Raw genomic sequence first — 13628 nt, 5'->3', positions numbered from 1 at the left:
ATGACGCGCGGTGCGTAGCCGAACCAAACGCGAACATGCAAGAAAGATACATAGCTATTAGACTAACATTCGAGGAAAATTAGCACTAAACTTACTAAGAAACTAAGCATGCAATCAAAATACAAATACCACTACAATTACTAATTACTAGAAAGGTGTGTAAGGATTAGTAATTTAATAAGAGGAAGAGAATTAGTGTTGGATATAATATGGTAGATGGAATTATAATCCGAGCATAAGACCCTAAACGGTTCATGCAAGGAATAATTCGATCTACAAAGTGGAAGGAACAACGGTATACAATTTCTAGTCAGTCTAATAGGAATCGTGAAGTTTGTGCGGCTCAACAGATCAGGGCTGTCTATGTCACCCCTGATCAAGTTGTGCATAAATATCACACCAAGCATTTTTCTACGGTTAACTAAGGATGGGAGGTTTACTAATAATAGTCTACTAGAGTAAGATGGGAGTCTTACACCCGCATCCCAGTTAAGGCCCCGCAGAGCAAAGAGTAAAAAGTTTTTCTGTACTGATTCTATACGGTCCTGGTGTACTTTGTACTGAGGGCACCATACACAGGAGTCTTTGTTATATAGGGGTCGTCAAATTCCTTTGACCACCTCTTTATAAACCCAAGCACGCCCATGGCCTTATTTACCATGGTAGAAATGTGTTCGGAAAACTTTAACTTGGGGTCTAACATAACACCCAGATCATCCACCAGGGTAATTCTATCAAGAGAACCACCAAATAGGCTGTACGGAGCCAACAATGGGCTAGAACGATGAAATGTCATAACTTTGCATTTCGAGGCATTAAGGTGTAATAAGTTTGCACAACACCATGACTGAAAGCTATTGAGATCGGATTGCAAGCGAGAATGAAATGAAATGTCCTTGTACTGGACACAGAGTTTAACATCATCCGCATACATAAGTACTCGAGAGTTTGTTAATACTGAAGGCAAGGCATTAATAAAGAGTGTGAAGAGTAAGGGGCCTAGATGGCTGCCCTGTGGTACTCCCGAAGAAACCTTTACTGGTAAAGAGAGGGAGTTTTTGAAGAGGACTCTTTGAGACCTAGAACAAAGATAGCTAGAAATCCATCTCAGGAGGTTGGGCGGAAATCCTAAAAGGTCAAGTTTATGTGCTAAAAGGGAATGGTTTACAGAGTCGAATGCTTTACTAAAGTCGGTGCAAATAACTTCCGTCTGTAAGTTACCTTGAAAGCCTTTAATAATGAAAGAGGTAAACTCTAACAAGTTCGTGGTGGTTGATCGCCGAATTATAAATTCATGCTGAGTTGGAGATATAAGTGACTTGCAGAGATGTTGCAAGTGCGGAGTTAAAACCTTCTCAAACAATTTGGGAATAGCGGATAACTTTGCTATACTTCTATAATTTTTTGCATCAGACTTGCTACCTTTTTAATGGAGACGAATTATAAACGATTCCTTCCAGATTGGGGGGAAGCAAGAGGAATCAATGGACAGGGTGAATAGTTTAAGCAATGTTCCACACAGAGCCTCGGCGCAGTACCTGAGTACACAACCTGGAACCCCGTCTGGACCCGGTGAAAACACCGGCTTAACTAGTCGAAGATCATGAAGTAGGGAATATTCATTTAACAAGGGACTGAAAATGCCGTTCGACCTCGGTAATCCGTATGGGTACGGTTGACCAGAGTAGCGTTCCTCAGAATAGGTGGTTTGGAAAAACTGGGCAAAAAGATCGGCAATTGCCTGATCATTATTTGCCGACGAATTACAAAATGATAGTGAGGATGGGTGTGCGGACGTTCTACGCTTACTGTTTACGAAGCAGTAAAACTGTTTAGGGTCCTGAGAAAAACATATCCTGCAACGAGATAGGTAGTTCTTATAGCATTGAGCATTAAGAACTGAAAAGTTTGACCGAGCTATTACATAACGAGAGTGAGAAGTAGGAGAGCCCACTTCTTAAAATTTTTTATAAAGTCTTGATTTTAATTTTTTTAGACTGGATAACTCTTTGGTAAACCAAGGGGGTTTTCCAGATCTAATCGGACAAGAAAGCGGGACACAAGAATCAAAAAATGTGCCAAGAGCATTGTAAAAAATGTTTGTGCCTTTTGTGACATCAGTGCACAAGTACAAAGCGGACCAATCAAAATCCCTAATTAGGTTATTAAGCTTCGCAAACTCGGCTTTACGAAAGCAGCGGACACGTTGAGGTAGTCTACTCGACCGATCCAAAACAGTTGGTCCTATATCTAGCGACACCTCGAAAGTAGGGTGGTAGGCGTCTTCAGGTATAGTGAGCGGAAGGGCTCGGGTTAACAACACTATGGTCGGATCCGATACAAAGCATAGATCAAGCAATCGACCCAAGGAATTTTTCACATGATTGACTTGAGACAGGGACAGGTCAAGGAAGCCGTCAACAAAGTCATGTCGAGACATGGGCACTAGGATACTAGACTCGTTTACCGAAGACCAAACAGCTCCTGGCAAATTGAAGTCACCAAGAACTATCATACGATCTTTATCAGATAGCAAGGAAGAAACAGCGGTTAAAGCGGACAAGTGCTGCTCATAAATTGAAATATCCGAAGAAGGTGGGATATACGAGCAAGTAATGAATATAGCGAAAGCGGGAAGAATCAGTTTTACACACAGGAATTCCAGTTCCTGTTGAACTTGGACTGTGAAGTGTTCTGACGTGAAGTAAGAGTCCACTGCAATTAGAACCCCTCCTGCACGTCGAGACGAACGGTCCTTTCTAAAAGTTGTGTACCGACCTGCCAAAACCTTGGAACTAAGAATGTCCGGCTTTAACCAGGTTTCAGTAAACACAATATTGTGGGAAGCAAATGCAACACTATCCCGGAAAAGAATGCTGAGCTTACTACGCCAGCCTCTTACATTCTGATAGGTTACTAAAAGAGAAGTTAGTTTTTTGGAAAGGTGGAAGCAAGACGGGAAGTTGAGGAAGAGGAAGGGATATGGGGGGCCGATTCTTCTTCTTAGTCTAGTACCTGTGGTGGTAATATCCGGAGGTCCGGAACGTCTATTTACTGGTGGGATCGGGATAGACGGGACAACTAGCGAACTTGCGGACACCACGGACACGGACGCTGCAGACGTACTTGGCTGCACATTCTCCGAGGCGATGAATTCGGCTACCGAATCTGCATCGCCAGCAGCTGTCGTTGCCTTACATTTTATTTGTTTGATCTTTTTCCCTAAAACCTTTGTTTAGACCAAATCCAATTAAATGGAGTATTGAAAATTAGCATATCTTTTAGAAAGTGTATCTATCATTGGGATAAAATTATGTTTTCAGGTGCGAAAAACATAGCTAAGCTAGTAATATGAAATCGAACATCAAAATCGAGGAATAGAGTCCCAATCCTTGACGGAGAACGATTAACCCATTGTAGACCACGAGGTTTAATGTTCCACCGAAAATAATGAAAACTAAATAATTTCAGCGCGGTTCATGTGAAAGATATCGTGTTTTATTTTAAGTTTGGAGGAAAGATGGCATGGATCTAAAAGAATAATTAACATTCACTAATATTTTCCGCAATTTACCTCAGGTCGTTTAACTGTTTAAATAGAGGGGGCTTAAGTGGACTAAGTTAGTTTTTCCTTGAGTTTCACGAGTCTGATCTCCTGATCTGATCGAAAAATGTGCAATGGTGATACAAGTCCATCTATTCAGGATATAGCCAACATTTGCTATGAAAAATTCAAATCGTTGCCCAAAACCGGCAAGCCCTCGGGCAACCAATGGACTGTTTTGGCATGCGTTGTGGAGCACAACCGTCAGACGAGAGATAGTCGGGTGGTGGCTCTGGGATGTGGGACAAAGTGCATTGGTTACACCAGACACTGCCCGAAAGGATTCATTCTGAACGACTCCCATGCTGAAGTATTGGCACGCCGAGCCTTCTTACGGTATCTGTACCACGAACTGGAGCACGACCGTATCTTCCAATGGGCCGCCAAGCGTGGTTCATTTGATCTCAGTGCGCACGTGGAGTATCATTTCTTCAGCACTCAGACGCCATGTGGGGACGCCTGTATTGTGGAAGAGTCCGTAGCCAGGGTAGTCGAGAAGAAGGCAAAGCGTCAGCGACTGGACGAGAACTCTGAGATAGTGTACACTGGCGGCAAGCTGATAGGAGGTCAGATGTCTGAAGATATGACAGACGACATGCAGCAGACGCCGGGAGCCCTACGCACTAAGCCCGGTCGTGGCGTGCGCACTCTGTCCATGTCGTGTAGTGATAAGCTAGCCCGCTGGAACGTGCTTGGCGTCCAAGGGGCGCTGATCGACTCTTTGCTCTCCAAGCCCATATATTTCAGCACCCTCAACTTTTGCTGTACTGAGGCGCGTCAGGAGTCCGTGGAGCGGGCCATCTACAAGCGCTGGCAAGGGCAAGGGCGGGACTCTAAGCACGCGCGATTCCAACCCCACCAGCCACAAATCCGCATCGACGGTAGTCTTTCCTTTGAGTATGCACAGCGCGGTGACTGGCAGCCCTCCCCCAATGGATTGGTTTGGTCACAGGTGCCAAATGATCTCAGGTAAGTTTTTATTTTAGGTAATCGCTTTTAAAAACCGTCTAACTTCTATCTGCCTGCAGGCCCTATGAGATCTCTGTAAATGGCAAGCGCCAAGGCGTGACAAAAAAAAAACTTGGATCCGCCCAAGCTGCTTTAGCAGTTAGCAAGTTCAAACTGTTTCTAAAATTCTTAAACATGCTACATTCGCATGCAGAATTGCGTGAAAAGTTTCAAAAAAACCTTTTCGATCTGGAGCAAATTTCTTATGCTACCTGCAAGGATTTGTGTGAGGATTATCAGCAAGCGTGGTGCCAATTGAAACGGGAATACTTTCTGCAGTGGACCTGCAAGCCCAATGAGTTGCTCAATTTTAATTCGAAAACTGAATAAGTAAAGCATTGGTCGTCTCCTTCCAAGTGAAATCCGGTAAGGATCAGTAGCTTGGCAAACTTATGAGCCCTTTTATTGACATCTTATATTTACTTCTGACAGCGAATGGTGAATGGTATCATACTAGCGGATGGCTGATGGCAAATCCATATACGACTGTGTAAAGAAGGGTGTTAATAGCGACTAAGTCGAATCCCGACTCCAGTCAGCTGCCATTGCCACCTCTTTTTGTACACCTTTGCTTAGATATCTACTAAAACAGACCGTAATTGCCGGAAACCCTAACTGGGAATGACACTTCACACCAGGGGTCGGCAGCGACACAGGAAAGTGTTTTGCTGCTGCGCTTACACCTGTTTCACACCGAGTAAATCCGAGCCACGGCGTTAAATTCATCAGAAATTGGTAGAAAATTGGTGACATCGATTGAGATGATGGAATATGTACAGTCAAGGGTTCGGAATACCATGTAGTGGAGGAACATGTGTCCCCAAACGCTGTGAATGATTGCCGTACGATTGAATTAAAAAACATATACTTTGTTTTCATATGCAACATTCAATTGTGTTATATTTAGATTGTAATACCATAATATGTTATATGTAATATGTAATATTATACTAATTGTCATTTTGCAAACGTTGAACAAACAAATAATCAAAAAACGAACATACAGATAAATTACAGATAAAGTTACAGATATAGCTACGCGTGACCAGATACAGATAGACACATATAGGAGGTATGTATGTGTGCTTGCTGGGAGTAGTACGAACTAAAGACGAGAAGTGAACAGTGGGATGTGCTCGGGCTGGCCCTGCTCACGGCATAGGCCTATTGTATTCGCTAATCGGTGCGCGCTCGCAGCGTGGTGCGAGGTGCGAACAACTAATCGAACGACTTAAATCCATTGACTATCCAAAGACTGCTCTGTGTTGACCAATTTCCCCCATAAATCCACCTCAATGGCCGCCAATCTCGCGCAGCTCGCGCTTGCCCAGCGGCAGGGGAGGACGGAAGTTGTTGATGACCTTGCCGTTGAACTCATTGCAGGGGCACTCCTCCTTAACGTCGTAGGCGTTGAGGTTGCGCATGGCATTCAGCTGGTCGTCGGACACCTCAATGGGAGTCTTGAACACGATCCAGATAACACACTCCGAGCAGGGGGGTGTGGTCAGGGAGCCCTCGTACGTCCAGTAGGTGTGAACATCAGGCAGAAGCTGGCCGGGATCGCAGCCATTGGGAAGGGTTACACGGTCACCCTTGTGCAGGACGAACTGCAGCAGGCTGCTGACCTTGTCCAACTCGGCATGGTGCTTGCCGGCCTGCAGGAACACGCCCAGCACAGCCAAACCATCGGGAGCAGCGGCTGCCTCGCCGAAGGACTTGTACTTGGTGGTATTCCAGTGGACCAGGTGCAGCTCACCGGCGTAGGACACTCCATCGACGGTGTGCTCGGAGCCCTTGGAGTCTGTGCATCCCCAGTGGCAGTGGAACTGCTCCAGCTTGAAGATCTGATCGCCCAGAGGACCGCCAGTCAGCTGCGATTCGGTCCCATTCACATCTACGCGCCAGCAGTAGCCTTTAAACGATTGATTCGATTAGCCTATGCTCCTCCATGGCTGTCCGGCATTCATCGTCCACTTACCGGGATTGACCAGGCTCTTGGTGTGCTCTGGCACATACTTCCACTTGAGTGCGGAGGCTTTCAGCTCACTTCCCTTCTTGGCGCTGGAGGGCGTAATGTCCACGGGCGACTGGCGATGTCCGGACGCCTGTGGATAGTCCTTGGCCCAGTGCGCGGGTCCTGGGGAATACAATGAATAAATTTGAACTGTCATTAGATATTTGTTCACTAATTGATGGGTCAAAACAGTAAGTCCCCTCAGCGTCGTATTAATAAATAAGAAACAATCAATCAACTCAATTCATTTTATTCCCATTTGAGTTATTGTCACTCTTCGCCGAATAGTAATTATGGGTCATTATGGTTGTAATTAAATTTCAATTTCCCAAAAGACAAATCATTGCATTGAGGTTTGAATGCGAACGATTAGGACTCCATTTACGACAAAGGCATTCTTTTAGGACATGTACTTAAAAAGTATGGGAACTAAAATCAATGGCTTCATCTATAGACATGGAAATTGATAATTTTGAATTAATATTTATAGTTATTTGCTAAGACTTTTGGTTTATCTAACATTTTATGTTATGAATGCAAATGCCGCGGCAGTCCGTCGGAACTCCGGGACGGCTCATCTGATGCTCATAATATTTGCGTGGAAATGTTATCTGAACAACCGGCTGTGGCAACAAATGTATTTGCCGTTCTGTTCTCCTGTTTGCTGCAGTTTATAATTTATAAAAGTATGTACTCATACCATACGAATTTTTTAATTACTGTCGGTCGTGCGCAAAGTGAGAGCAAATGTTGACTCGGAGAACAACGTCACGTGCCAGTAAAATCACTCTGGAGACCGCCTTTGGAGCGAGTAGTCATGTGATAGGATCGTTGCAGACGCACGCTCCAGATAAACCGCAAGAGTGCGGTATGTTTTGGGTGTGTTAGTGGATGGAAGGGAATATTGTAGGGTTTGTTGCCTAAGACAAACCAACAAATGACTTATAAGTACATAGGAATACATGTGTATGTACATTGTACATTGTACATATGTCCAAGTGCAGACCCCAAGGCACGGGTCTGCCAGCGGGTCTTATCTAACCAGAAGACACAGGGCAAAGCTTCAAAGCCTCATTTGTCACATGATAAATGACCGAGCTCAAAGCGTCAAAAGCCCTGTAGCTTTTGGCGTTCATTTTGTTGATTGCCAAAGTCCCACATTTAATTGATAATGAACAAAAGTCAGGTGGAATGCATTTATCAAAGGAAAGTTCCTAACTCCCGTATCCGATTGCCTCCCCTTGTGACAGTCAACAAAAAATTTTGAGTGCGAGTCACAAAATCAAGCAAAAATCAAGGCCCGCATGACGTATGCAAATCACGTATACGCCGTGTCTCGCATACATAGGAATTGGAGGGAGCCGTGGCCGTGTCGAGTCCGGTCCATGCACGATCCTTTGTTAACTTAGCAGTCAGGTGCAAATTTCGGGCCATATTTAACACCTTTCCTTTTATAATACGTAATCATGCGAGAACTGCTGGACGCCAGCTGGAAAACCTATGAAGATACTCATCTCTTCTCAACCAGAGGCTGATGTACGCAGTATATTTGATTTATTTACTTAACTCAGCTCGGCTCAGATTTTGTTTTTGATTGTTTATCAAGTTTGTTGCTGCTTTCTGATGTAAATGTTTCAAGTAAGATCACCTGGCGACGTTTCTCCTGTATTTTGTATAGCCTGTGTGTCTGCTCTGCTAACAATGGATGGTGTGGTGTCTAAATAACCGTAGGAGTGGGTAAACAATAGCAAGAAATGGCACACCTGGGCAAACAGTATAAAAATAAAGGAAAATACACAGAAAGCTATGGAAAGGGAAGGGTTGGGATGGGAAGGGAAGGGAAGGGGAAGCGGAGAACGCGCCTGCAATTGGCGAAAAGTAACTCAATCCATACACGAAAGGCAAACAAAATACTGTAGATCCATTTATTTTCATTCAATGGGAAATGGAAACTCGAATGCTATCCAAACACATTCCATCGACTTGGAGTTTATTTTGTTCCAGTTTAGATCAGAAACAATAAAGTAACAATAAATTTCTCCGAATTGTGGTCATTAATGCTGCGATACAATCCAATAGTTTTCAATTGCATTGAATATCGTATCCTATCCCCCCGGGCCGACACCAGCTGAAAGTTGTCTTCGAGAACAGGTTCCGGAAGCGAGTACACGCCCGCCCGCCAAACGGAATCTATAATGATCATTCGCTGGAGTCTCGACGAATCGAACTTTTCCCCCAATAGCCGCAGTCTCGATTTCCTTTCCCCATTCCACCTGAGCCAGAGAACGATTCCGGACAAAGCTTGCTGTCATCCAAATACATCCATTTAAGTTGAACAAAAAGTATCTTGCCATAAAAGCAAGGAGAGCAGGAGAATGCTAATAAAAAGAGAGAGATACTCAGCGAAATACTCATTTCGACAGGCACAAAAACTTAAAAACAAAATAAAACAGAAAACAGAAAATACAATTGCAATTAGCATTCACGTTTTTACGAATTTACGAGTTAAGCGATTCTAAGCGAGTCTTGCATGATAATATCTGGGGGAATCATCGGAAATGGAGGGAATCATGAGTTGGTTGCGTGTTCCTTTCACGACAAATGTCGCCTGGCCTGGGGACGATCGTAAGGAAGTTCTCGTTAAAACTGGTTTGGGGCAAGTACCTCCACTTCCCAGTGCCCAGTAGCCATCCCAAAAGCGGGCTTTTATCCCGATTTATGAGTCAGGCCAATTCTGATGATATAATGTCGGGAGGGGTCTGGGTCTGGGTCTGGGTCTGGTCTCCATGTTTTATTTCTTTTTTTAGGCACACTCAATTGACCGGGCTAAAAAGCAACAACCCTTGTCTACCGTTTTGTTCCGTTTTCCACTATCCATCCACCTTCGTTGGCAGAAGCCCCAGCAGTGCCTAGCCTTGGTCTAGCTATGTCTCTTCAAAGGCATTTATCTAACGTCCAAGTGCTGGCCCCATCCCCATCCCACTTCCATTTCCATCCCCAAACCCAACCGTCCAAGCACTCGACAGCACCTGCGAAATTCTATTTGCCGTAATTATTTGTTTGCATGTGAAATTCTGAAATTAAATGCTGAAACGGTGACAATAACCCGCAAATGGAATAATTGAATTGTCATTAAAAAGCCACAGAAACGGAGCTCAAATGCATTTCGGCCTAATGGAAACACTCCTCAGATCGTTCCTTGCCATCTCTGTTGATACTGCTAAGGTGTGGTGGGGGGCAGGGTGAATTTTGTTTGTTTTTTGTTTTCTGAAAATTTTCCAACTCATAAATTGATGTCTTTTTTAGCACCCCCATCTATATACACACATTCATTCGTATACTATGTACATCAATTCAATTTTCAGCAAAATTTTATTATCACACCCCAATAAAAAATCAGGATGGGCAATTCAAGCGTTATATCTGTATATCTGGCCAAAAATAATATCAAACTGGCGATTTCTTGCACGTTCCATGCCTGAGAAATCGTTTTCGCTATTTGAGTTTTTTATATTTCTCTTTTAGCCTGTCCCATAATAAATATCGAATCTAATGGCTGGTTTGGGATCTGATCTGATGATATGATTATAAGGTAAATACTCGTACGACTTCCATTGATGGGCAGATATAAAATTGTACTTTGAAGTTGGATTTCAAATATCTTGCGTGTTTTCCAGGTGCAAGTCAATTATTTTCTAGGTAATTTAGATCCACATAGAACGTCGATAAGACAACAAATATATATCATTGCAAAAATTAAAAATCCATCGATCATTCTGACTATGACGTTATGACGATATATATGACGATGATATAGTAATACCGTAACCAAAGTTTTCTTTGTTAAAAGAATAAACACAAATACACAAGTATTTGGTTCGAGCGACCTTAGATAAAATATAACCACTCCCATCAGAATATTTTCAATAAAGATATGAAATTTAGCCAGTTAGTTGTAGATCCGTACCAGCAAAGACTTACATATGTACATCGAAACACTGACTTCAGCTTCTACAAGCTGATCAGCTGATGGAAAGTCGGTGTTGTCGGAACTTTTTATTGATCTTCGTGTGAGCACGAGAGTTTTAATCTCCACGAAGCGTGTGGGCCTCCGTAATCGTACGAGTATGAGTATGACTATAAATGTACATACATATGCATCTGTCATATATGTACATGTGTTAGAGGGTCAGGGGTTAGAAAACCTGAGCGATTTGATAAGAATTGTTGCACTAATCGTGCAATCTCGAAAGAATATTGTTTAAAAGTCGTGCTGGTCTAAGTCTGTTCTCGCCAAGAGGAAGCTGCCTGAGGAAGGGGCTTCTTACATTGGAAAGTTACCAGTACCAGTACCAGTATGGAATCAATCAGAGCAATCAGCGCCATTTAAGCAAATCAATTGAAATTGTCAAAAAATTGGAAGTTTGATTCGCACATCGATATGCCGCATAGGCAACCATATCTTTATTTATTATGTGACCACTACGACATTCTCGTATACCATTGATACGTACATATGCCGGGCGTTAGCGCAGACATTGGCCAAGTGCTGACTGTGGAACCGGTCTGCAATGTGTCCTTAAGAGACCAAGAACGTGCACTTGACAAGTGAACGAACTGCCTTCAAAGCATGAACGAAAGAGAACCGTAGAGAGTCGGACAAATCGAGCTGACAGATCGAGAATTCGAACTCGAAGTCGGTGTTGGTGTCGAAGTAGATCTCGAATCGACGTCAAAGTCGAACTCGTTTGCCAAAGACTGTGGAGACTGGTTATTGGGAAGCACCCGGGGAGCGTCGGCGATCACGAGACACGGCTCGTGCGAAACCCCCGAGCCAGCGCAGTGCCCGCCCTTAGCTCGCTGCGAGCACAATTTAATTACTGCGTTTCGCCCATTATTCATGAGTGCCAGCGAATAGAACGTGTCCAAGTCGGATGGAACCGGGTTGGGTCGGGGGATTGTTTGCCCGCTGGATCGACGCTTGTTCGTTGGGTTCGTTGAGCTTATGAGCCATGTAATTGAAGTGCAAGGCGGTGTATTGCATTCGGAATATCGTGTATTGTGTAATCACTACTGGATCTCTCTTTCTCTCTCCGTCTCTATATTCGGAAGTATTCTAGTACTTCGTGCATAGATGAACTGGATTGTTTCTAGTTTCTTTTTTCTTTTCATTTGTAATCTTAACCCTTATGATAAGCCAAATCAGTGACTATGACTATTTCCCTGAGGCACTTTTAACAGTTTAATTATCTGACTAATTGCCTATTTATTGAGGGTGTAGTCACTCATGTGTGTCGGAACCCGCGAGCTTGTACGTGTATTATGACGTTGTTTTTATTGAGTTAGGTCCATCCCCTCACATTCTCACGGGGAACAATACCTACGCCTTTGGGCGCTGCTATATCTAGCCGATATCTTATCGTGGGGAATTTCATTTACAGAATTCTGTCTGATTCGGGGATGACGTGCCGTTATCAGATACGCCGAACAAGCAAGAGAGAAAAATTCCAAAGTGCCGGTCTAATAGATGGCAGATGTCTTCAATCAAGAGACGACTCAATTACACGGCACGAGTGCACCTCCAGCAGAGGGCCAGCTGTCCAGCCCCCTCATGCAGATGGGGAGAGGAGATGCAGATTTCCCGTGCGCAACCTGTCGACAACATCGACTTTCCCATAAAACTCTGATCTGTATTGTTGCACGCAGGCGCAGCGTGCGTGTGACTCAATAATCTCCATCAATCTGGGCGGTAAGGCGCGGGAAAGACGGAGCAGAAAAGCAGACAAGCAGACCTGTCTGACTGAACGAAGGCCGGACGCAGAAGAGCGAGAAGGGAAGTGGTATTCGGCAATCGGTAAACAAACCCAAAGCTGTTTCGGTTACCGATCGGTCAAAGCAAGCAAACAGACAGCGGCAATCGCTCGCGAAGGCTTACCGTTCTCCTCGGTGTAACCCCAGTGGTGGCTCATCTTGCTCGGACTTCTTCTCTTTTGGAGGGACACTTGGTGGGTTGCTTCACTCGCGGACTGCGGCTCGCGTCTGACTCTTGTCAAGGATCTGACTGATTATTTTATAGAGCACCGGGAATGGGAGTGGGAATCGGATCGGAGCCACGCGAAGCGGGAAACGGAAAGCGAAAAACGGGAGACGGGAGAAGACAACGACTGTTTGGGTAGTCCGCTGATTGTAGACTGCCCGACTCGGGGCAGCGCCGCTGACTTGAAACTTGACAGCACGCCGCAGCACGCCGCAGCACGCACCTCGCGAGAGCCCCCACAAGCGAAGAGAGCGACGAGCGTCAGCGAGAGAGAGCGCCAAAGTCAGTTGGTTGAGTCGCGCGAGGGGGACTGCGGAGAGTGAGCTAAACTACTGTTTAACCCCAAGCTGTGGGGAACGGGAACGGAACGGGAGCGAGGCATGAGGTGTCATTAGAACTGTTGACAGTGGCTGCTGGGTTCAATAGTTTTCTGTACTTGAGTCCGGCACTGTGGTGTGCTTAAGTAATCCGTTCACGCTCAAAGTACTTCCGACTGAGGTGAATACTTGGCTAAACTGCTTCTAGTGTGGCCTGTCCGTAACGGAAACCTAACTGAACTGTTTATACTGATAGATTAATCGATTGATTTTCATACACTTTCTCTGGGCTACATCCCACTGTGCTGAATTTTTTGTAAATTGCTCGCCATCATTTTTTTCGACTTTGTTGCTGAACTTTTCGCATTGTTTTTGTTGCTGCTCTGGGACTTTAAGCGTGATCGCGATCGCACTCTCGACAACGTACACACATCCATCCCTCCATACAAAAGTATACATATGTACATATACATTTGTATGTGAGTATACCATACCCCATATATCCCAAAGGGGAATGGCGATGGCGACACACTCTAATCGCAGCAGTTTTGAGGAGAAACTGTCCAAGCTGAGGTCTCTCTCTCTCTCTCTCAATTGACATCTCGGGAGAGGGTGGAGAGCAGGGCAACAGGGATCCATAATTCCCAG

General features: G+C 44.5%; 2 protein-coding genes and 1 long non-coding RNA gene across 3 annotated transcripts; 1 reads left to right on the top strand and 2 right to left on the bottom strand.

The window, feature by feature from the left end:
- The first annotated feature begins 3607 nt into the window (after window positions 1-3607).
- On the top strand, window positions 3608-5611 carry Adat1 (Adenosine deaminase, tRNA-specific 1). Its single transcript, XM_001356208.4, has 3 exons — window positions 3608-4573; window positions 4633-4978; window positions 5045-5611. Exons 1-2 carry the CDS (start codon window positions 3672-3674, stop codon window positions 4940-4942), a joined length of 1212 nt encoding a protein of 403 aa, XP_001356244.3. The 5' UTR covers window positions 3608-3671; the 3' UTR covers window positions 4943-4978; window positions 5045-5611.
- On the bottom strand, window positions 5481-12824 carry CAH1 (carbonic anhydrase 1). The gene is made up of 3 exons (XM_001356209.3): window positions 12562-12824; window positions 6591-6749; window positions 5481-6524 (listed from the first exon to the last, which is right to left on the bottom strand). The coding sequence occupies exons 1-3, from the start codon at window positions 12593-12595 to the stop codon at window positions 5905-5907; spliced, it is 813 nt and encodes a 270-aa protein (XP_001356245.1). The 5' UTR covers window positions 12596-12824; the 3' UTR covers window positions 5481-5904.
- LOC117184016 (uncharacterized) lies at window positions 7767-12555 on the bottom strand. The gene is made up of 2 exons (XR_004469145.1): window positions 8189-12555; window positions 7767-8124 (listed from the first exon to the last, which is right to left on the bottom strand). It is a non-coding gene; the product is annotated as an uncharacterized lncRNA (long non-coding RNA).
- Window positions 12825-13628: the final 804 nt, after the last annotated feature.

This window comes from Drosophila pseudoobscura, chromosome 4, assembly GCF_009870125.1.
Source record: "Drosophila pseudoobscura strain MV-25-SWS-2005 chromosome 4, UCI_Dpse_MV25, whole genome shotgun sequence".
NCBI classification, from domain to species: domain Eukaryota; kingdom Metazoa; phylum Arthropoda; class Insecta; order Diptera; family Drosophilidae; genus Drosophila; species Drosophila pseudoobscura.
Note: the sequence above shows the minus strand (reverse complement) of the source record. Positions and strands in the feature narration are given on the sequence as shown.